The sequence below is a fragment of the Oratosquilla oratoria genome, chromosome 44 (genome assembly GCF_046742065.1).
Source record: "Oratosquilla oratoria isolate Oo_2021 chromosome 44, ASM4674206v1, whole genome shotgun sequence".
NCBI classification, from domain to species: domain Eukaryota; kingdom Metazoa; phylum Arthropoda; class Malacostraca; order Stomatopoda; family Squillidae; genus Oratosquilla; species Oratosquilla oratoria.
Window position 1 is genome coordinate 31,220,695 of NC_134820.1, and position 24,822 is coordinate 31,245,516.

The following is a 24,822-nucleotide window of genomic DNA, read 5'->3' on the forward strand; positions in this document are numbered from 1 at the left end:
ATGTTCACCAGCACAACCACCACATCAACCACCACCACTTAAACGTGGGCTATTATCACCCTCTACCCCACCAACGCAAACACCAATATCACACTCATCACCACCACACCCACCACCAACACTACCACATTCACCAACACAACCACCACATCAACCACCACCACATAAACGTGGGCGATCGTTTTCTACCTAAGAACTACCTGTTGGACTCTGTAAGCGTCGGGGGTTCTCGTGTGTAACGTGATAACAGTGGTACTGTTCCCTCTCCTCCTCTCCCTCTCTTCCTCTCCCTGTCTACCCAATGACTGTTCCCTCTTCCCCTAAACGGGAAGTAAAGGGAAAGATAGTAGTCACAGGGAACTGGGAGGTGAAGTTGCCCTAAGTGAATAGGCAGAGTGCGGGGTGATCTAATAGAGGTGTTCAAGTGGATCAAAGGCTTTAACAAAGGTGATACAAACAAGGCCATCATATTAAAACAACAGGGCAGGACTCGCAGTAATTGATTTAAACTGGACAGATTTAGATTCAAGAAGGAAATAGGCAAGAATTGGTTTACTAATAGGGTGGTCGATGAATGGAATAGACTTAGTAACCATGTAGTAAGCGCTGAAATTATCAGTTGTTTTAAGAAACGATCAGACATCTTTATGGATGGGGATGACAGGTGGTGATGGATACGGAGCTGCCTAGTGTAGGCCTTATGGTCTCTTGCAGTCTCCTTCATTCTTATGTTCTTATTTTCTTATGTATGAGAGGGAGGTTAATGGGACTTACCGCATTGCAGCCTCATGCCTAGATAGGCTCTTCTCTCACAGACTCTTCGAGCGTGACTTGTTCTCAATTAAGATATTTTTCGAATAAAATGTACTAATATCACAACAAAGTAATGTCGTAGCACATTGGTAAAATAATACTAATGACCCACTTTCGGAGAAGAATAGGCGAAAGTAAAAAGATCCGTATATTTTTATCACTAACTGTGATCACATCTGCTGAAGAGGATCACAGATAGTGATCGAAATATACGGAACTTTTTACTTTCACCTATTCTTCTCCGAAAGTGGGTCATTAGTATTAATGTACTAATATTCTAATCCGTTTCTCAAACTTTAGTTAATTTCAAGGCGGAATATTTGATCTATCATATTCTATTCTAAACTTCTTTAATATTTATTTCCTTGAGATATAATTCGAGGAAAATAATTTGTATCGCCTCTTACATAAGACAGGGAAAAAAAGGTTGAAGCAAAGTATACGTTATCCGCCATCTTGTCCTCGTTCATATCATTACCAATCACTCTGTTTAACAAAGGATTACAAAGGCGGAGCATGCTGACAGAAGACCTTTTGGTCCATAACTAGGTCGGATGCGGAAAAAATGCAATAGTGATAAATGAATTGAAGAAAAATAAATAAAAATCATAATAATATAGATAATAGTAAATAAGATAAATGTATAGGCAAAATAAATAAATGTATAGGTAATAAACGAATGCATAGGTTGCTTTGTTTCTATCTTGTAGGAGACCCGCGACCCCTAGGAGTCCGGCAACATCAACTGTTCCAGCTCATAAATCTTTCGTATTATGTTGCTACCTGGAAAGGGGGAGTGGAAGGCAATATAGTATGTGCTGTGTCTTCTGTATAGCATCTATATCTGTAACATAAGAACATAAGAATGTAAGAATAAAGGAGACTGCAAGAGACCATAAGGCCTACACTAGGCAGCTCCGTATCCATCACCACCTGTCATCCCGATCCATAAAGCTGTCTAATCGTTTTCTAAAACAACTGATAGTTTCAGCGCTTACTACATGGTTGCTAAGTTAATTCCATTCATCGACCACCCTATTAGTAAACCAATTCTTGCCTATTTCCTTCTTGAATCTAAATTTGTCCAGTTTATACCCATTGCTACGAGTCAGTAATGGATATAACAGTTGGGGTCTGTTGTTGGGACAGTTATGCTTTGATTCTGTCTAATTACAAGTTGGTGACCTGAACGGAGGCCTGATACTGTAGCTTTCACTTGTCTTGGGAGTAAATTCTGAGCTCTTAACTCTTCTTCGCTTTTATTGCTGGATACTACACCATAGATTAGTAGGCTTAAGAGGAGCCTACGCCAGGAGGCGTTGAGTAGCTGCGGCCGAAGCCGTCATCTTTGTCCTTTGGGGACTGTTGGAGCAGGTAAAAGAGTCATTGATGGGAACCGGAGAGAGGTGCGGGACTCGAACCCACAACTAAGCGATTACGAGACCAGCACGATTACGATTACGTCACCAGCGTAGTTAAGTGTAGTTCTTGTGAATGGTTTTATGCAGAGGTAATCGTTTCTTTTCCTTTGTTCAAATCATGTAATATCCACCGTTCTTATCAAGTTCATTCATGTTCATCTTGTCATGATTGTGAAGTCTTTAATACGTGGAGGGAAGGTAATACTTTTATCGAAGGTGAGGTTCGCTAAATTATTATTATTATTATTATTATTATTATTTATTTATTTATTTATTTATTTATTTATTTATTTATTTATTTTTTTTTTTTGGTCTGTTGTGATTGTAGAGCGTTTCTTGGGTTCTTGCAAGCCGTAGGTAAATAATCTCCCTGAGAAATTTTGCGGGAATGAAGGCACTTTGTGTTTGCAAAAGTTTTAATTTGTTGGTACTTTTTACGATGCTGGATTATTAGTCAGGTTATCAAGATAAGAGAGCTTTCATGTTCTGCTCTGGAAGAGATCATTACTATGCAACACAGATCCATTATGTCTGTAACACACAAACACAGAATGTTCACAACGTGAACATTTAAGAACAACCTTGAATACAGTGTTCAGGTCCATTATGTCTGTAACACACAAACACAGAATGTTCACAGCTTGAACATTTAAGAACAACCTTGAACAGTGTTCAGGTCCATTATGTCTGCAACACACAAACACAGAATGTTCACAACGTAAATATTTAGGAACAACCTTAAATACAGTGTTCAGATCCATTATGTCTGTAACACACAAACACAGAATGTTCACAACGTGAACATTTAAGAACAACCTTGAACACAGTGTTCAGATCCATTATGTCTGTAACACACAAACACAGAATGTTCACAACGTGAACATTTAAGAACAACCTTGAATACAGTGTTCAGGTCCATTATGTCTGTAACACACAAACACAGAATGTTCACAACATGAACATTTAAACACAGTGTTCAGATCCATTATGTCTGTAACACACAAACACAGAATGTTCACAACGTGAACATTTAAGAACAACCTTGAACAGTGTTCAGATCCATTATGTCTGTAACACACAAACACAGAATGTTCACAACATGAACATTTAAACACAGTGTTCAGATCCATTATGTCTGTAACACACAAACACAGAATGTTCACAACGTGAACATTTAAGAACAACCTTGAATACAGTGTTCAGGTCCATTATGTCTGCAACACACAAACACAGAATGTTCACAACGTGAACATTTAAGAACAACCTTGAATACAGTGTTCAGGTCCATTATGTCTGTAACACACAAACACAGAATGTTCACAACGTGAACATCTAAGAACAACCTTGAACACAGTGTTCAGATCCATTATGTCTGTAACACACAAACACAGAATGTTCACAACGTGAACATTTAAGAACAACCTTGAATACAGTGTTCAGATCCATTATGTCTGTAACACACAAACACAGAATGTTCACAACGTGAACATTTAAGAACAACCTTGAACAGTGTTCAGATCCATTATGTCTGTAACACACAAACACAGAATGTTCACAACGTGAACATTTAGGAACAACCTTGAACACAGTGTTCAGATCCATTATGTCTGTAACACACAAACACAGAATGTTCACAACATGAACATTTAAACACAATGTTCAGATCCATTATGTCTGTAACACACAAACACAGAATGTTCACAACCTGAACATTTAAGAACAATCTTGAACACAGTGTTCAGGTCCATTATGTCTGTAACACACAAACACAGAATGTTCATAACGTGAACATTTAGGAACAACCTTGAACACAGTGTTCAGATCCATTATGTCTGTAACACACAAACACAGAATGTTCACAAACTGAACATTTAAGAATGGTCTTGAACACAGTGTTCAGGTCCATTATATTTGTAACACACAAACACAGAATGTTCATAACGTGAACGTTTAAGAACAACCTTGAACACAGTGTTCAGATCCATTATGTCTGTAACACACAAATACAGAATGTTCATAACGTGAACATTTAAGAACAACCTTGAACACAGTATTCAGGTCCATTATGTCTGCAACACACAAACACAGAATGTTCACAACATGAACATTTAAGAACAATCTTGAATACAGTGTTCAGGTCCATTATGTCTGCAACACACAAACACAGAATGTTCATAACATGAACATTTAAGAACAACCTTGAACAGTGTTCAGATCCATTATGTCTGTAACACACAAACACAGAATGTTCACAACGTGAACATTTAAGAACAACCTTGAACAGTGTTCAGATCCATTATGTCTGTAACACACAAACACAGAATGTTCACAACGTGAACATTTAAGAACAACCTTGAACAGAGTATTCAGATCCATTATGTCTGTAACACACACAGAATGTTCATAACGTGAACATTTAAGAACAACCTTGAACAGAGTATTCAGATCCATTATGTCTGTAACACACAAACACAGAATGTTCACAACCTGAACATTTAAGAACAACCTTGAATACAGTGTTCAGGTCCATTATGTCTGCAACACACAAACAATGTTCACAACGTGAACATTTAAGAACAACCTTGAACAGTGTTCAGATCCATTATGTCTGTAACACACAAACACAGAATGTTCACAACATGAACATTTAAACACAGTGTTCAGATCCATTATGTCTGTAACACACAAACACAGAATGTTCACAACGTGAACATTTAAGAACAACCTTGAACACAGTGTTCAGGTCCATTATGTCTGTAACACACAAACACAGAATATTCAGAAACTGAACATTTAAGAATGGTCTTGAACACAGTGTTCAGGTCCATTATATTTGTAACACACAAACACAGAATGTTCATAACATGAACATTTAGACACAATGTTGAGATCCATTACAGAATGTTCACAACCTGAACATTTTAGAACAATCTTGAGCACAGTGTTCAGGTCCATTATGTATGTAACATACAAACACAGAATATTCATAACGTGAACATTTAGGAACAATCTTGAACACAGTGTTCAGGTCCAGTATGTCTGTAACACACAAACACAGAATGTTCATACCGTGAACATTTAGGAACAATCTTGAACACAGTGTTCAAAGCTCAAAATTACATTAGCTTGAGGCCTAAGCAACAGTGTACAGATTCAGGGGAATGTTCGTGTTATCTATTTCAATCGAAACAAAAATTTCAGGACTGAAACCTAGTTTCAGCGTGAGAAGTTAATAGAAGGTGATTAATTTTTCTGGCTATGCGGACGCTTCATTATAGGCAAAGTTCACACAAATGTCATTTGGAAGGTCACATAAAGAGCGGTGTAATTGAAAGTCATTATTGAATTTCTAAACATTAGTGTTATTAAATTACATGGAAATTGTTCAATTCAAATTCTATCAATCATTTCATTATCACGTGGCGAGTCGTGAAATGTCGCGATTCCTCGATAATAATCACTGCTGTTCTGAACTCGATCATTTTTTTTCTATTTCTATTTCTATTTCTATTTCTCAGAGTTAGTGAGGAAGCTATCTATTCATCTGTCTACCGAAGACATTATCCCCCTTACAAGGGGGGTAGCCAACCTAGCAAGCACATATCTCCACCCTTCCCACTCCATTCCGTCATCCAGCTATTTCCCTTTTATCTTATCTCCTCGCTGATGAAGGGTAATCCCCGCAACTTCTCACTGTCCGGGTCGGAAGCAATGCAACAAGATAAGGGATGATAGTAACAATAACAATAGCAGCAACAACAATAATGATGATGATGGTGGTGGTGGTGGTGATGATGATGATGATGATGATGATGATGATGATGATGATGATGATGATGATGATGATGGTGATGATAATATTGATGATAATATTGATAATAATAATAATAATAATAATGATAATAATAATGAGGAGGAGGATAATGATGATAATAATTGTAACAATAATAATAACGATGAAGAAGCTTTTAAAAATGGGGTCGACTACCCTCATTCCACCAAGGAAATTATCTACAGGCTTTTGCTTCGGCAAGTGGCAGCCTACTATACTCCTCTGTATGCAGCAGAGCCCTCCCGTGTAGAACCTAAAGCCCACAGAACCGAGGACGGAAAGGGCCGGAATTACGAGACCATTAAATCGTAGATCTCGTTAAACGGGTCGTCCGGGTGCAAAGGAAAACAGTTCCATCTAGTCTCGAACTCAGGTGTCTGTCACACAAGTAGGCCCCGCAACGAGCATATCTCTGGAGGAGCGAGTCGCCCTATCCAAAGGACATAAAACGACAGAATAGAATTGTTTTCCTGTAGGTCCCTCCCCCGACCTCAAAACCCTTCCACTAACCTAACTTCTGGTTATATATATATATTGTGAAAATCAAAGAAGTAGGCCCCGCAACGAGCATATCTCCGGACGAACGAAACGCCCCAGCCAAGGGACATAAAACGAGAGAATAGAATTGTTTTCCTGTAGGTCCCTCCCCCCCGACCTCAAAACCCTTCCACTAACCTAACTTCTGGTTATATATATTGTGAAAAATCATCATGGGATGCAATCGTATGGCCAACCATGACGTCAGCAAGAAATCGGAAGCGTCGCCCAAAATGCCTTGGGAAGAAAACCGAAAACGGGGAAGGGACCGACTGGGAAAAAATTTATATTGCTTTACCTATTAAATTGGTAGGGGGACAATAGCCTGTTTGCTCAATAAATAAATAGAAATAAACAAATGAATAGATAAACGAATAAATAAATAAAGGAATGAATAAATAAATAAATATATAAATCAAATAAATTAGATAAATGAATAAATAAAATGCGTGTAGGTAGGTACGTTGGCTGTGGAAGCGTTGGAAATGAACAGGTAACCGAAATGGGTAATAATTCAACAATTTTACTCGAATTTCAGTAACTGGAATCCTGCGACACGCTCACAGATTTGTCTGAGAAGAGACTTTAAACTCCCATGTGAGTTATTGTACCATAATGAAACTTTTTTTTTCTATATCATTCGGTAACAGGAAGAGTGAGTAGTCGCCACTTGTTGTCAGTTCATATGAAGATGGGATTGAAATGTATCATTACGGACCTTGCGCCCGAAGTGATCGAATGCAAGCCCCTCGGGGCTGCACCTCCAGATGGAAGCGAGGATGTTGATGCGTTTTGTAGACGGATGGCGGGGATTTGACGATGGTATTCTTAAAAAAAGAGCTTTCCTTATATAAATCTTATATGAATCCTTGTAAGGGAAAGATTTATATAAGGAAAGATTTTTTTTTAAGAATACTACCGTAAGAATCTCCCGTTGGTATTCTTAAAAAAGAGCTTTTCTTACATGTATTTTTCCTTTCCAAGGATTTATATAAGGTTTATATAAGGAAATATTTTTTTAAGAATACCAACGTAAGAATCTTACGGAGATATTCTTAAGAAATTCTTTCCTTGTATATATAACTCCCCTCCAAGGATTTATATAAGATTTATGATTTATATAAGGATATATATTGTATATATATTTATATATATATATATATATATATATGTATATATATATATATATATATATATATATATATATATATGAGTGGTAGGGTGGTGAGTTTAAACGCCAAGAATCCGTTGAAGTTTTATTTCTGACGTTTCGTCCAACTAGGACTTCTTCAGAGTGTGAAGATGTTGGGCGAAACGTCAGTAATAAAACTTCAACGGATTCTTGGCGTTTAAACTCACCACCCTACCACTCATTCTGTCTTCACACCTCAACATATATATATATATATATATATATATATATATATATATATAAATATAAATATATATATATAAGATATATAAGGATATATATATATATACATACATATATATATATATATATACATATATATATATACATATATATATACATATATATATATATATAATATATATATATATATGTATACATATACCAATAAGAACACGGGTACGTGTTCACTTATGCAAAGTAGACCACTTGGAAAAAAGAAACTAACGAAGCAGAGCGCTTTCGTATATTACATCCAGTGCAAAAAGTACTTTTTGCACCAGATGTAATATACGAAAGCACTCTGCTTCGTTAGTTTCTTTTTCCAAGTGGTTTACTTTGCATATATATATATATATATATATATATATATATATATATATATATATATATATATATATATATATATATATATATACATTTTAGAACACCACCATGAGTCTCTCCAATGTCTATAGTTTCGCACGAGCCACCGTTGGTCCCTTGAGATATGAAATGTGGATAATGCAATGAGTATCCACCGGGAATACAAAGGTCAGCAAATTCCTTGTATTTGTGGGAGCGAATCATATGGGAAAGGTCCATGATACGTAAGGTAAACCTTACGTGCACACACGCACACACACACACACACGCACACACACACACACACGTACACACAGACACACACACACACACACACACACACACACGTACACACACTAAGGAATTCGAGAACCATAGTTACATTAAATCAATCGATCAAGGAAATTTGGTAACCTGGAACAATACGCCAGATTACCAAGGTTCACTGTTCCCAGAGAACCAAATGTCGCGTTATGAACAAACCAGTAGAACCGCAAAACAAAGGCTGTAGAACCGCCGAACAAAGGCTGTAGAACCGCAGAACAGTCTGCAAAACCGCAGAACAAAGTCTGCAAAACCACAGAACAATAACTGTAGAACCGCAGAACATACCAGTAGAACCGCAGAACAAAGTCTGCAAAACCACAGAACAAAGGCTGTAGAACCGCAGAACAAAGACTGTAGAACCGCAAAACAAAGACTGTAGAACCGCAGAACAAACCAGTAGAACCGCATGAATAAGGCTGTAGAACCGTAGAACAAAGGTTGTGGAACCGCAGAACAAAGGCTGTAGAACCGCAGAACAAAGGCTCTAAAAACGCAAAACAAAGGGTGTAGAACCGCAGAACAAAGGCTGTAGAACCGCAGAACAAAGGCTGTAGAACCGCAGAACAAAGGCTGTAGAACCGCAGAACAAAGGCTGTAGAACCGCAGAACAAAGGCTGTAGAACCGCAGAACAAAGGCTGTAGAACCGCAGAACAAAGGCTGTAGAACCGCAGAACAAAGGCTGTAGAACCGCAGAACAAAGGCTGTAGAACCGCAGAACAAAGGCTGTAGAACCGCAGAACAAAGGCTGTAGAACCGCAGAACAAAGGCTGTAGAACCGCAGAACAAAGGCTGTAGAACCGCAGAACAAAGGCTGTAGAACCGCAGAACAAAGGCTGTAGAACCGCAGAACAAAGGCTGTAGAACCTCAGAACAAAGGCTGTAGAACCGCAGAACAAAGGCTGTAGAACCTCAGAACAAAGGCTGTAGAACCGCAGAACAAAGGCTGTAGAACCTCAGAACAAAGGCTGTAGAACCGCAGAACAAAGGCTGTAGAACCGCAGAACAAAGGCTGTAGAACCGCAGAACAAAGGCTGTAGAACCGCAGAACAAAGGCTGTAGAACCGCAGAACAAAGGCTGTAGAACCGCAGAACAAAGTCGGCAGCCACGAGAACCAAAAAAAACTATAAGAACCATAGAACCACAGATCTGCGACCACGCGAGAACATTGAGTTTGTAGAACCTCACCCCCCAGGCTCTTGTGAACCGCGGCCCTGGTTCCATGAACCGCGAGATGCAGCCTTGACACCCCCCGCTTTCATTAGAGGACGGAATGCGAGGCCGGCCGGCGAACAATGAATGTCGACCATATATTCATCGCTGACATCGGCGGTGGGAACGATACACGCGACCCCTCCCCCCCCCCTAGTACGACCTCCTTTCCGCAATCTCCTCTTCCCCTTCCGCCGCCTCCTCCTCCTCTTCCTTTCCCATATTCTCCTCTTCTTCCTCTGCCTCTTCCGTTCTATCCTTCGTCACTGCCGCCGCCGCCGCCTCCTCTTCCTTTTCCACATTCTCCTCTTCCTCCTCTTCCGTTCTATCTTTCGTCACCTCCGCCTCCACCTCCTCTGCCTCTTCTGTTCTATCCTTTGTCACCTCCGCCGCTTGAGTCTCCTTCTCCTTTATCTTCATTGTAAACAGCAACGGCGCTACCTCATTACCAGCTGTTGTACCTCGCCATGATCTTTTCCTCCTCACCAGCTTACGAACAGTTTACGACCAGCTGCACCAGGTTTTCGACAGTATTGATGATTAGTCTTATGTCTATTGATAACGAGGCCCAACCCCCTCGTGCTGAAGAAAATCGCCTGGCAGTAGCCATTAACCCTTGGGAGCTGATTCAACCACTGGTTGCATGTTAGCAACAGCTGCAGTTTAAGTGTCCTTACTCTGTCACGTTACCAGCAGCTTCAAAGCAACGGTTACAGTTTACTAGGTGGATCGGTTTTATTACGCCATCTGTTATCAGGTGCAACAGCTTCCCCCCCCTTCAGCGGGCACTATATTATCTGATTTATGTCACAGAACACCCCACGCTACCAGCTGTCAAGCCAGCTGCTTATCCCACTGACGTTTCATTACCGCCAGCTGCGCCCCATCACCAGTCGGAGACCTAAGAGCTGGTCCCCTTGTCATCAGCCAACACCTCACCAGCTGTCTATATGATACCCTTGAGCACAGTGAGGTAGAGATATTGCTCTAGCTAAGGAGAAGTATTTAGTAAGTAGTCAGACACTCTATTCGTGCTTATTTCTTGTGGAAAGACGAATGTTCCAAACTGTTTGACGTCAGTTGTAGGTAAAATGCTGGAATCAATAATAGCTAATAGAATCAGAGATCACATCGAAAGACATAATTTGATTCGTGATTCACAGCGTAGGTTCACCAAGAGTAGTTCATGTGTAACCAACTTCGTATCTTTTTATTCTAATGTCTTAAGTCGTCAGATAAAGATGATAGTTACGATGTTATTTACCTTGAATTTAGGAAAACGTTCGACAAGATGTCCCACCAGAGACTACTAAATAAAGTTAAACCCCATGACATAGGAGGAAAAGTGTTTCAGTAGACTAGATCATGAATTAGTGACAGAAAACATCGGGTCATAGAACATAAGAACATAGGAATGAAGGAGACTGCAAGAGACCATAAGGCCTACACTAGGCAGCTCCGTATCCATCACCACCTGTCATCCCCATCCATAAAGTTGTCGAATCGTTTCTTAAAACAACTGATAGTTTCAGTGCTTATTACATGGTTACTAAGTCTATTCCATTCGTCGGCCACCCTATCAGTGAACCAATTCTTGCCTATTTCCTTCTTGAATCTAATTTTGTACAGTTTAAAAGCATTACTGCGAGTCCTGACCTGTTGTTTTAGTATGATGACCTTGTTTCCAAACATTGTAAAATCTAAATAGGGTAATGTTACTAGTGGTTAATGAATGGAATAGACATAGTAACCATGTAGTGAGCGCTGAAACTATCGGTTGTTTTAAGAAATGGTTAGACAACTTTATGGATGGGGATAACAGGTGGTGATGGATACGGAGCTGCCTTGTGTAGGCCTTGTGGTCTCTTGCAGTCTCCTTTATCCCTATACTATTATGTTCTTATGAGCAGCTGTTTTATGCTGTCGAGGGCGAAAGACGAGGAGAGGGCAAGTTGGGTGAAAGATATCGTGGAGAAGATCAAAGAAAGATGGAATTGAGCAGAAAACTCATCAGGCGAGGTGCGTGTGTGCGTGCACGCGCGTGCGTGTGTGTGTAATTCACCATGGTTTTGGACCACATGACAATTTTTACCCTTCCCAGATGAGTGATCAGAGATCATACGAGATGCTCGATCTATGGGTAATGCTGTGACCTTACACACACGCACACACACACACACACGCGCGCGCGCGCGCGCATTGCCCATAGATCGATCATATATGAGCTCTGAGCTCTCTTTCGTGAGAGAAATAGCTGTCGATCATGAGTCCAATACGTGATCCAAGACCATGGTGAACTTCACACACACACACGCGCGCGCGCGCACACACGCATTACCCATAGATCGGTCATATGAGTATATGAGCTCTGAGCTCTCTTTCGTGAGAGAAATAGCTGTCGATCACGAGTCCAACACGTGATCCTAACCATGGTGAATCACACACACACACACACAAACAAGTTCCCTTGCCTAAGTAAGACAGTAACAGCATGTAGTATCAGTAAAACTTTCAAGTCCTGAGCCGCGATAAATGTCTGGTTTGCGTTGTGGCGAGCCCTCGATGCTAACGACTACACTAAGCCATTTTCTTCGTCTCTATACTTGCGTGTTCGAAAGTGCACATTTTCTTTAGGTAGCTGAACGAAGCAAAACAGTGTACTGTATGCATAAGCACCTAAGCAAGATGCTGTAATGACTGTCATTTACTTTATATTATTTGTTTATTTGTTTTGTTGTTATTGGTCTGTTTGTTTATTATTTGCTTGATTCTCATTTATTATTAGTTATATGTGAATTCATTATTATCTACTGTTTATCTGTTTGTTTATTATCTAACTATACATATGAATTTATCTTATGTATCATTATTTACTTTATTGTAATCTTTATTTATTTGTTTATATATTTATTTATCATTATCTTATTTTCTTCGCATCCGACCTTGATATGGACCAAAAGGTCTCCTGATTGCATGCTCCGCCTTTGTAATTCTTTGTACATGTATTCATCTTAATATTTAATAGAAGCTACTTCGGATACGGCCAACCAAAAAATGTCATCATTTGTTCTGATCAAATCTTATTCACTCATCATTAACCCCCTTTACTCCCGAAAGCGTCACAGAAAGGGCTGAATGAATCATAAGCATATAAAGAATAGAAGAGACTGGAAGAGACCATAAGGCCTATATTAGGTTCTTCCATGTCCCTTACCACCTGCCGGCCCATTCTGTTAATCGAAGAAGCGCCAACCGGTGCCAAAGTGGGTAACCCCCATTGTTCTTTGGTTCGATAGTCGGTAATCCTCATTATTCTTTGGTTCGAAAGTGTATAACCCCCATTATTCTTTGGTACTAAAATGGGTTACCCCCATTGTTCTTTGGTACTAAAATGGGTAACCCCCATTGTTCTTTGGTACCAAAGGGTGTAACCCCCATTGTTCTTTAGTACCAAAATGGGCTACCCAATTGTTTTTTGGTACTAAAATGGGTAACCCCCATTGTTCTTTGGTAGCAAGATTATCAAAATGGGTTACCCCCATTGTTCTTTGGTACTAAAATGGGTAACCCCCATTGTTCTTTGGTACCAAAGGGTGTAACCCCCATTGTTCTTTAGTACCAAAATGGGCTACCCAATTGTTTTTTGGTACCAAAATGTGTAACCCCCATTGTTCTTTGGTACCAAAATGGGTAGGACTCATTGTTCTTTGGTACCAAAATGTGTAACCCCCATTGTTCTTTGGTACCAAAATGGGTAGGACTCATTGTTCTTTGGTACCAAAATGGGTAGGACCCATTGTCCTTTGGTACCAAAGTGTGTAGCCTCCATTGTTCTTTTGTACCAAAATGGGTAACACCCATTGTTCTTTGGTACCAAAATGGGTAACCCCCATTGTACTTTTGTATCGAAATGGGTCACACCCATCGTTCCATTTATCCAAAGTGTATAAACCCCATTGTTCTTTGGTACCAAAATGGGTAACCCTCATTGTTCTTTGGTACCAAAGTGTGTAACCCCATTGTTCTTTTGTACCAAAATGGGTAACACCCATTGTTCTTTGGTACCAAAATGGGTAACCCCCATTGTTCTTTTGTATCGAAAGTGGGTTACCCCAATTGTTCTTTGGTCCCAAAATGGGTAACATCCATTGTTCTATATATCCAAAGTGTGTAACCCCCATTGTTCTTTTGTATCAAAATAGGTCACACTCATCGTTCCATATATCCAAAGTGAGTAACCCTTATTGCCCTTTTCTCTTCCACAGGATCCTCGGTGACTGGCGGATCGCTCATCGTGAGCGAGCTCATCCCAAACACGGTCCAGTACCTCACCTATGACGGATCCCTCACCGAACCCGGATGTCACGAAACAGTGACATGGATCGTGCCAAACAAGCCTATATATATATCCTTCACAGACGTGAGTAAACTTCGTTGCCTCATCTTGTCCTCCTACTCACTTGTAACGGGAACGATCAGTTATTAATCTGGATAAAATTTGTAGAGAACGTCCCCTTAGCGAAAGGAAGTTGATCGAATTAGACCTTAGTCTTCATAGACCGGACTATACCGGGTTGGTATGAGTAGCTCAGATGTTAGACACACCACCAACCACAAAACAAGGGTCATTTATGAGACAAAACATTAAGAACAGTCACCGGCTACACACAGACAACACCCGTAGATCACCTGCACGTGAACACAGGAATCTGCCGTTTATATCTCGATATGAACAGCACACTATACAGAGTATCTGACATCTAAACACAAACGCATCAAACAGACCCTAGTAGACTACACACAATCCCAGGGAGAAATGTGTATATAGACCCACGCTTGTCTGGCGTTCACAAATCTAGCTAAAAGCTACAGAGAACAGGGATCTTTTATAGCTTGTCTGGCGTTCACAAATCTAGCTAAAAGTTACAGAGGATAGGGATCTCTTGAGCAGACTTCACTGTAGCCACCATAAAACTTAAGGACACAAGAACACAAGTTAGGGGGACGCAACAGATGGTACACTGGTAGTAATATGATTACATACTGCTCAGCTCTGGCAGCACACAAAAACAACTAGAACATGTCTAGGGTTGAGGACCTCTTCAGAAAGCGAGCGGTTTCCTGAAAAACTCCGGAGTCGAAATCCAGCGACATTGCGAACTAACTGGGAGAAGGACACAAGGATAAGGTGAAACTGGTGTAGATTTGAGGCTGAACAAATGAAAATTGTAATAGGTGGTATATTTCAAGACCAATAACAATTATAAAACTATTGGAACTGCTGTATACAACATTTTGCATCCACACATGGGGTTTCTGTCATGTGTAAGAAAGAAAAATTCTTACATGTTGAATACATTAGAAAATGATAAATAATATACGCTTTGCTTGCTCCAGCATGCATAAAAGATCTATAAATCAGTGTGATTATTGGAAAAATATATACATATGGTGAATGAACTACACAATGACAAATGTTAATGAAGGTGGAGAAAGTATACGAGGAATAATGGGAGATTTTAATGCCATTTGTGATCAAGACCCTATGGGTCAAAACGTTAAGCAAATTCTCCCATTATACCTCGTCTACTTCCTCCACCTTCATATATATATATGTATATATATATATGTATATGTATATATATATATATATAATGTATATATATACATATATATATATATATACATATATATATATATATATATATATATATATATATGTATATATATTGTCCTGCATTCCAATGCTGGGGGAAAGTCAGCAATGACAGATTATACTTGGTTCCTCTTATTAATCTTTCATAGCATTGTTTGAGTTAGCACGTACTTACCAGCAATGACACTTAAATAAGTGATGTCTTCTGGGTTCTGCTTTCACAGAGTCGTTCCCCAAGCTCACTGAGCAATTAGATAGTTCTCGTTCTTCCTTTCCCCTCAGATCTGCCGACTTCGCGAGCTTCGGCAGGGTTCATCGCCGATCCATCGCCATTCGCAGCTCGCCAACAACTTCCGACCGATCCAGTCGTCACACCACCGTACCGTCCGTACCAACATCGACTATTCCTCCTCACCTCACGAAGACGGCGAGGTGAGAGCGAGGTCCCCTGAGAGTTGCAAGTGGTAGAGAAGATGATTTGATGTTTAACCTCTTCTATACGATGATGCCTACGCAGGCGATCATAAGGCGCGAGTGGGTATACGAAGATCCCGACGTCGGCGTCTTGACTATATTTATTTTTTAGTTGTAGCTAAGTTACCCCCGTTTTCTGTGAACTGGTTTGATCACGTTTTCTGTGTTTATTAATACCCAGAGTGATAGAGAACGAATGATACAGCAGTGACTTCATAATTCATAACGCGAGTAGTGTGATGCATCGTACATTAGGCAACCTTAGCTGCGCGCGAAATTTGACTCGTACTGAAGAGGTTAAGCATCTCGTAGCGTATACACTTTTTGCTCGTATTAATCAGAAATTCAATGATTTCTTCTCTTCACAGGAAAAGAAATGTTATCTATCTGAGGCCAGATTCCATTACAAAGGTAAGACTGTATTTATAATTCTCTCACATTCCCGCTCACATTTCATGCATGTGATTTTTTTCTTCTAATTTCGAAACGTATCAATAGTAGTGCACGTTTATTAACATGCAATATTGTTTGACAAAATCAAATGAAATTCAGTTAACATGACAAATTTCATACTGATATTTATTCTATTTATATATAAATGTTTTTAAGATTCATATATATCTGTTTATATTTTCTGTTGTTTGTGTGTGTGTGTGTGTACCCGAGCGTGTGTGCCCCTTCCATCACACACACACACATACACACACGCGCGCGCACACACATACATGCACACACGTACACAAACATACACACATGCATACACACACACACACACGTACATATACACACGTACACACACTGGAACTATCAACCCTGGAACAAAGAAGAGAAAGAGGCGATCTATTGGCCATTTACAGAATCATGAAAGGCATGGAAGTCCTTGGCAGAGAAGATTTATTAAAGTGGGATAGAAGAAAAACAAGGGGACGTGAAGACTAACTCAAAGAATATTTATAGAAGAGATCTAACAAAAAGTTTTCCACACAGGGTGGTGGATGTTTGGAACAAATTGGTCGAAACAATAGTGTGTACAAACACCATACAACAATTTAAGAAACAAACTAGATGTTGCGATATACAAAGACGGGATACTACGAGCATAGCTCACCTTCCCATATAATACAACTAGTTCAATTTGACACCACTTAGGCCGACGGTATGGGTGCCAAAGATCCAAAAGTCAATACTGGGTTAAAAGGCCCAAATTTGGAGGCTTGCTACCGCCACGTCCTTGGACTTAGGCTGCTCATGTCTACCTTGCTGTGCACTGTGTCCGACTCTCTACCTGTGGGGGCAAGTTTGGATCAAATCGGTCGCCTTCGGATTTTCAGCAAAATTCATGGGGTTACTCCTTTGAGATTTTTTGGATTTTGGGTTATTATGGTCACCTGCTCCGATTTACCCGCCATCTGACCCACAGGTTGAGTGCGGCCAGGGTTGCCGTGGAGTTCAATTTGACACCACTTAGGCCGACGGTATGGGTGCCAGAGGCACAAAAGTCAATACTGGGTAAAAAGGCCCAAGTTTGGAGGCTTGCTACCGCCACGTCCTTGGGCTCAGGCTGTTCATATCTACCTTGCTGTGCACTGTGTCCGACTCTCTCCCTGTGGGGCAAGTTTGGTTCAAATCGGTCACCTTCGGATTTTCGCCAAAATTCATGGGGTTACTCCTTTGACATTTTTTGGATTTTGGGTTATTTTGGTCACCTGCTCCGATTTACCCGCCATCTCACCCACAGGTATGGGTGCCAGAGACCCAAAAGTCAATACTGGGTTAAAAGGCCCAACTTTGGAGGGTTGCTACCGCCACGTCCTTAGGCTCAGGCTGCTCATGTCTACCTTGCTGTGCACTATGTCCGACTCTCTCCCTGTGAGGCAAGTTTGCATCAAATCGGTCACCTTCGGATTTTTCCTTAGAGATTTTTTGGATTTTGGGTTATTTTGGTCACCTGCTCCGATTTACCCGCCATCTGACCCACAGGTTGAGTGCGGACAGGGTTGCCGTGGAGTTCAATTTGACACCACTTAGGCCGACGGTATGGGTGCCAGAGGCCCAAAAGTCAATACTGGTTTAAAAGGCCCAAATTTGGAGGGTTGCTACCGCCACGTCCTTGGGCTCAGGACGCTCATGTCTACCTTGCTGTGCACACTGTCCGACTCTCTCCTTGTGGAGTAAGTTTGGATCTAATCGGTCACCTTCGGATTTTCGGCAAAATTCATGGGGATTCTTTGAGATTTTTTGGATTTTGGGTTATATTGGTCACCTCCTCCGATTTATCCGCCATCTCATCCACAGGCTGAGTGCGGCCAAGGTTGCCGTGGAGTTCAATTTGACACCACTTAGGCCGACTGTATGGGTGCCAGAGGCCCAAAAGTCAATACTGGGTTAAAAGGCCCAGATTTGGAGGGTTGCTACCGCCACGTCCTTGGGCTAAGGCTGCTCATGTCTACCTTGCTGTGCAATGTGTCCGACTCTTTCCCTGTGGGGAAAGTTTGGATCAAATCGGTCACCTTGGGATTTTCGGCAAAAATCATGGGGTTACACCTTTGATTTTTTTGGATTTTGGGTTATTATGGTCACCTGTTCCGATTTACCCGCCATCTCACCCACAGGTATGGGTGCCAGAGGCCCAAAAGTCAATACTGGGTTAAAAGGCCCAACTTTGGAGGGTTGCTACCGCCACGTCCTTGGGCTCAGGCTGCTCATGTCTACCTTGCTGTGCACTGTGTCCGACTCTCTCCCTGTGGGGCAAGTTTGGATCAAATCGGTCACCTTCGGATTTTCGGCAAAATTCATGGGGTTACTCCTTTGAGATTTTTTGGATTTTGGGTTATTTTGGTCACCTGCTCCGATTTACCCGCCATCTCACCCACAGGTTGAGTGCGGCCAGGGTTGCCGTGGAGTTCAATTTGACACCACTTAGGCCGACGGTATGGGTGCCAGAGGCCCAAAAGTCAATACTGGGTTAAAAGGCCCAGATTTGGAGGGTTGCTACCGCCACGTCCTTGGGCTCAGGCTGCTCATGTCTACCTTGCTGTGCACTGTGTCCGACTCTCTCCCTGTGGGGCAAGTTTGGATCAAATCGGTCACCTTCGGATTTTCGGCAAAATTCATGGGGTTACTCCTTTGAGATTTTTTGGATTTTGGGTTATATTGGTCACCTGCTCCGATTTACCCGCCATCTCACCCACAGGTTGAGTGCGGCCAGGGTTACCGTGAAATTCAATTTGACACCACTTAGGCCGACGGTATGGGTGCCAGTGGCCCAAAAGTCAATACTGGGTTAAAATCCCAAATTTGGAGGGTTGCTACCGCCCTTCTTTGGACTCAGGCTGCTCATGTCTACCTTGCTGTTCACTGTGTCCGACTCTCTCCCTGTGGGGCTAGTTTGGATCATCTGGTCCGATTTACCCTCCATCTCACCCACAGGTTGAGTGCGGCCAGGGTTGCCGTGGATTTTATTTTGACACCACTTAGGCCGATGGTATTGGTGCCAGAGGCCCAAAAGTCAATACTGGTTTAAAAGGCCCAACTTTGGAGGGCACCCCTCCAAATTTGGTCCTTTTCACCCAGTATTTACCTGTGGCCCTGTGGCACCCATTCCGTATCCACGGCAGCCCTCGACCTGTGGGTGATACGGCGGGTAAATCGGAGCTGGTGACCAAAATGACCCAAAATCCAAAATATGAATTTTGCCCAAAATCCGAAAGTGACCGATTTGGTCCAAACTTGCCTCTCAGGTAGAGAGTCAGACAAAGTACAAAGCAAGGTAGACATGAACAGCCTTAGCCCAAGGGCGTGGCGGTGGCACCTGTCCAAAGTTGGGCCTTTTAACCCAGTATTCACTTTTGGGCCTTTGGCACCCATACTGTATCCTTAAATGGTGTCAAATTGGACTCCACGGCAGCCCTGGACGCCCTCGACCTGTGGATGATATGGCGGGTAAATCGGAGCAGGTGACCAATATGACCCAGAATCCAAAAACCCCCCCGAGCCCCAGTACTTTGAAGTAGTGGCGGGGGGCGGGCTTCCGTGTAGCAAGGCCGGGCTGAGCTGTGGTAGCCAGGTGCAACCATACTGGAGAGGTTAGCCCTAAGCTACCAGACGAAAACTGAGCCAATTTTTTTTTTTTTTTTTCGTAGTGAATAGATAGGGGGTGCCTCACCTTTTTCCTTTGTGAATTCCCCATATCCCTACCCTTCATATTTGCTACCCTACTCTCCTCTTTCACCATCTTTCTCTAATACTTGTTAAGGAAGGTTCTGGTATCTTGGTGCCTCCCAAGCTACATGTCTGAACCCAGTTAAGTGTATACCGCGAGGTCACTAGGTAAACACACACACACTCGGTGGCACAGTTGGTAGAGCGCTGAACTGGGAAGTAGAAGTGCTCCCAATACCCAGTTCGAATCCTGCCCAGGGTCAAAATTATTTCGGTATCGCTGTGCCTCGGGTCGTTACTCTGACTCTCGTGGGCGGGGAGTTGGGTGTGTGTGTGTGTGCAAGGTCATAGCATTACCCATAGATCGGACCTACGAGCTCTGAGCTCTCTTCCAGGAGGGAAATAGCTGTCGATCACGAGTCCAACACGTGATCAAAAGACCAAGTGAATACACACACACACACACATATGTAGCTTGAGAATACAAACATAATTAATTATACTCAACTTATATCTCTCTTGATGGCGCAGTGGTTAGTCACTATTACTTTGATACGTCTGAGCTGAGGTTCGAGCCCTTGGCTTCACTTCGAATCAATTTCCGTATATGTCTCTGATGAGCGCATTGTGTCTCGTTCGTGATGACATGGAATTAAAAGTAAAAAGTTAGTGTGGTTGAAAAAAGGTACACACTTACATACATGCTCGCGCGCACGCACACACACACACACACACACACACAAACACGCGCACATGGGCGCGTGGTACGCCTGGCGTTCGATCCAATTTCCACGTGATCTGATGATTAACTTCAGACTCTCTTCTCATCTCTTTTTCAGCGAACGAGATGTTTCTTTCCTGACGCGAGGACCACGGCTATATGCGGCCTAGATAGATTTATTGCCTTGTAAAACGCTTGGGCTGGGCGTAGAAAAATAACCTTGCTACTCCCCGACCAACTCCCCGAACGTTGCGGGACTCCTGCATCCATCCTCAGCACTCCAAGAACTCTCGTCAAGTGGAAGCTTCGTTGCTCTTCGCCAAGACTACCCTGTCGTCGAAGTCTACTACATTCCTTCCCCTTCCTGTGTTTCTTATCCCTCTAGAATGGAACTGAATACGTGTGGGTTATTCCGTTATTGATATCACTGATATAATAAATACTGTCGGATGTTATTAGAAATCCTCATTGACCCTCCGGTCATCGTTTTCTTTTTAGGGTTGGTATTCAAATTGTTCCTACGCTTTCTTGGAAGGAAGGACACCTGCAAAATTCTTCGGGTATTTCTGACGCAGGTTAGGATTGGGCTTTGGAGGAACTATCGGTTACCTTTTTCAAAGGTATTCCAATCATCTATAGTTGATATTTGTGTTTGAATGAGACTCAGTTATCAGTTACTTAAAAAAATATCATATACAATCTTTACCATATACTAAATTTAGAAAATAACTATGGTCAATAACATTGTGTATCTTAAGTACTACTTATTGTTATTTTCACAGTCTCTTTTAATGTTTCCGTAAACATCTTCATTCCGTATATTAACAATCATTTCAGTTTTCTGTTACTGAGTATTTGTTTGCAGCTTTTAATTCATACGTCCAGCTAGACAATCTTCATTGATGTCTCGAAGGTTTGGTAATTTGTCTAACCGATCACTAACCTTATTTATCAATAATTTTCGTCCATTTCAAAGTCGAAAACAAAGTATAATATTCATCAAAATCATATAATTTTACTTTATCCTATTTTCTTTTTCTATGAATATTCATCTTTTTTGTAGCGATACAACTGTGTCTGTGTATATGTGTGTGTGTGTGTGTGTGTATGTGTGTTTGTGTGTGTGCCTCTGTGTGTGTGTGTGCGTGTGTGTGCCCGCGCTTTCTTGTGTTTAAGAGTGTATCCTTTGGGTTTATTTGTATTTGTATTTGGTTGTTTTTCCTTCTAATTTATTCTTTTTTAATTTCCCCTTTTCTTCAATTACATTTCCCTGTTGAGCTTGGTTTTGCTTTTGTACCATATCATTTTGTCATCGAGATTTCAATAATTACTCTCCATAGCCATAACTCTGATTAATTTCGTTGTTAGTGCCTCCCAATGAGAAGAAATGATAAACATATAGTCATACTGTATATTCTGACGTTTGTACTCGACTTACGAACTCCTGGCTACGGACTCCCGTGGCGCTATTACACCTGATTCGACTTACGAACTACCCGATACGGAGTTCCTCTTTAGCGTTGGTCGTGCTGAGCTTTCTCTAGTTTTACTCTCTCGTCCTACATCACGGCACCATTGCCAGGATGGGTGCAGGGCGAAGCCGTTGTAAATACAGGTTTAAGAAGACTTAACTCATTTCTCTGCACAGTTTTACTGTACTTGCAGGTGTATTGCGCGTGAGTGTTTATAATATTGGTGTTTTATATGTTTGTGCGTGTGTGAACGTTTACGCCTGTACGTTGATTTTGTGTGTGTGTGTGTGTGTGTGTGTGTGTGTGTGTGTGTGTGTGTGTGTGTGTGTGTGCGTGTACGTGTGTGAGACATGTCAGATGAAATGCAGCGATTTGAAAGTGATTTAGTAACAACACTCATCTGATCGAAATACACAAGAAACGCAAAATTCACTGCATTAGAATGATTAATGACGATCGTAGATTTAGTAATAGGGGCTTTGAAAATATTTTCTAAACAAGTTTACTGATTTCTTAATACATACGGAGATATACCTATGAAGCAATTATCATTAAGAAATGAAACCTCTTTTCCCTACTACAGAAATAGTGATACCTTGTTTATTCATTTGTTTGTATTTTAGAACTGTGCACTAGTAATTTATGAAATGAGTAGATTTCACATAGTTTTAAATGAGAAACTCTTATGTCACTGGTTTTGACTGACTAAAATTCCTAAAACGAGGAGATAACTAGCATTGTAAGCTCCACCTTGTCTGCAATTGTTTATTAGTTGCATAAATTGGACTGATACTACCTAAATCAAAATATGCGAGGTACTTCACCGTGCAAAGGTCTTTATCATTTGTATGCAAGGCAGAGATAATCGTTACGTTAAACAACCTGAGACTCAGCAATTCTGCCCCGTTAGAGTGTCTGAGATGAGGCAGCGTCTTCTAAGACAGCTTAAGAAAATAGTCATTCGTTTTCATAAAGAGCTCATTTCAAGACACTCAAGGAAGAATTAAGCTATTGTTCTTTGGAGGTTAAGTGTAATACATTTAACCAATAATCTGTTTACGGTAAGGGTTTAAGGCAACCCACTCCCCCCCCCACACACACACACACACTCAAAGGATTACAAAGGCGGAGCATACCGACAGGAGACCTTTCGATCCATATCTAGGTCGGATGCGAAAAAAAAATCATATTAATAATAAAATCATAAACAAAAACTATAATAATATAAAAAATAAAATACATAAATAGATGCATAGGTATAGTTAAATTATAAACAAACAGGTAAATAGTAAATAATAATAAATTGACATATAACAAATAATAAATGAAAATCAGACAGACAAAAGATAACAAAACAAAAACAAATAATATAAGATAAGTTATAATCATTACAGCATCTTACTTAGGTATTTATCTAAATGATTCCTAAAGCTTCGAACTAAACTACATTGCACTACTCCCCCCCCCCCGTCACTGTCCTGTACCTAGTAGTCCTCAATGTAAAAGTTCCTTTCGATATGCGCATCGAAAAGAAATAGTATATGAAACAAAAAACCCACGGCTCAGGTACTAATGACTACATTCTATGGCTGGTCTAACCACGTTCTGACGTCTGCAGACCCGAGGGAAATTAGTTTCATTTCGAAAAGCGACGATCCATTTTTTTAATTCTTCCAGCTTTGACTCTAGAGCGGTTCATCAATTTCTAAGTACAGCTAGTACCTGAAGACATCAATATCTAAACAGAGGGAAGGGTTAATCAGAGAGGGAAATGTTCTAGGGAGGCTTTTGTTCCTGTCTCGCTTTCAGATCAAGCCAGTAAACTTAGATGGAGTGTGAGTGAGTTTACTTTTTGTTTGAACACATTTTTAGTGTGATTGTTGTATTTACACATACAAAAATATGTACACGTGTTTGGTGTGTGTGTGTGTGTGTGTGTGTGTTTGCCTGTTTGTGATTTAAATATGTAAAACATACATATACTGTACGTAAACTGGTTTACAAGTTTTTCAATTCTATACGTGAGTGGGCGTTGGGGTAGGCTTTTGAGGGTACATGACTGAGAACGAGTTTACGAGCATATTTGTCTGTTAATCATATACTCATGCACGTATGTATCTACAAAGTGTAATGTCTGCACAAAAGTATTCTCAAAGAATTAGGTGTATGCGCACGTTACTCCTGTACCGTTTGTACTGTGTGGCATTTCAAACTTTCGTTTGATGTTCCATGAATCTTTCACTCTCTTCAGACTATAGGTGACAGTTTTTATACTGTACAGAGAAAGGTTTTATTACTTTCCTCCAATACCATATCATGTCCCGTTAGCAAAATAATTGCAGTTAGTCTGTCAAATTCAGCGGGACTAGCAAACAAACCAGATAACGGTTCTAGAACGAGAGGGGAATTTTCTAAAGAAAAAAGCAGCATTTGTTTCTGAT

General features: G+C 40.8%; 1 protein-coding gene across 3 annotated transcripts in view; it reads left to right on the forward strand.

The window, feature by feature from the left end:
- Positions 1-23,764, forward strand: part of LOC143022418 (carbonic anhydrase-related protein 10-like) — a 902,084-nt gene extending 878,320 nt beyond the window's left edge. For all 3 annotated transcript variants that reach the window (XM_076180601.1, XM_076180600.1, XM_076180602.1), the window contains 4 exons: positions 14,163-14,317; positions 15,836-15,985; positions 16,396-16,438; positions 21,028-23,764. In XM_076180601.1, coding sequence (XP_076036716.1) covers positions 14,163-14,317; positions 15,836-15,985; positions 16,396-16,438; positions 21,028-21,050 — 371 coding nt within the window. In that variant the 3' untranslated portion in view covers positions 21,051-23,764. The remainder of the gene's footprint in view (positions 1-14,162; positions 14,318-15,835; positions 15,986-16,395; positions 16,439-21,027) is intronic.
- Positions 23,765-24,822: the final 1,058 nt, after the last annotated feature.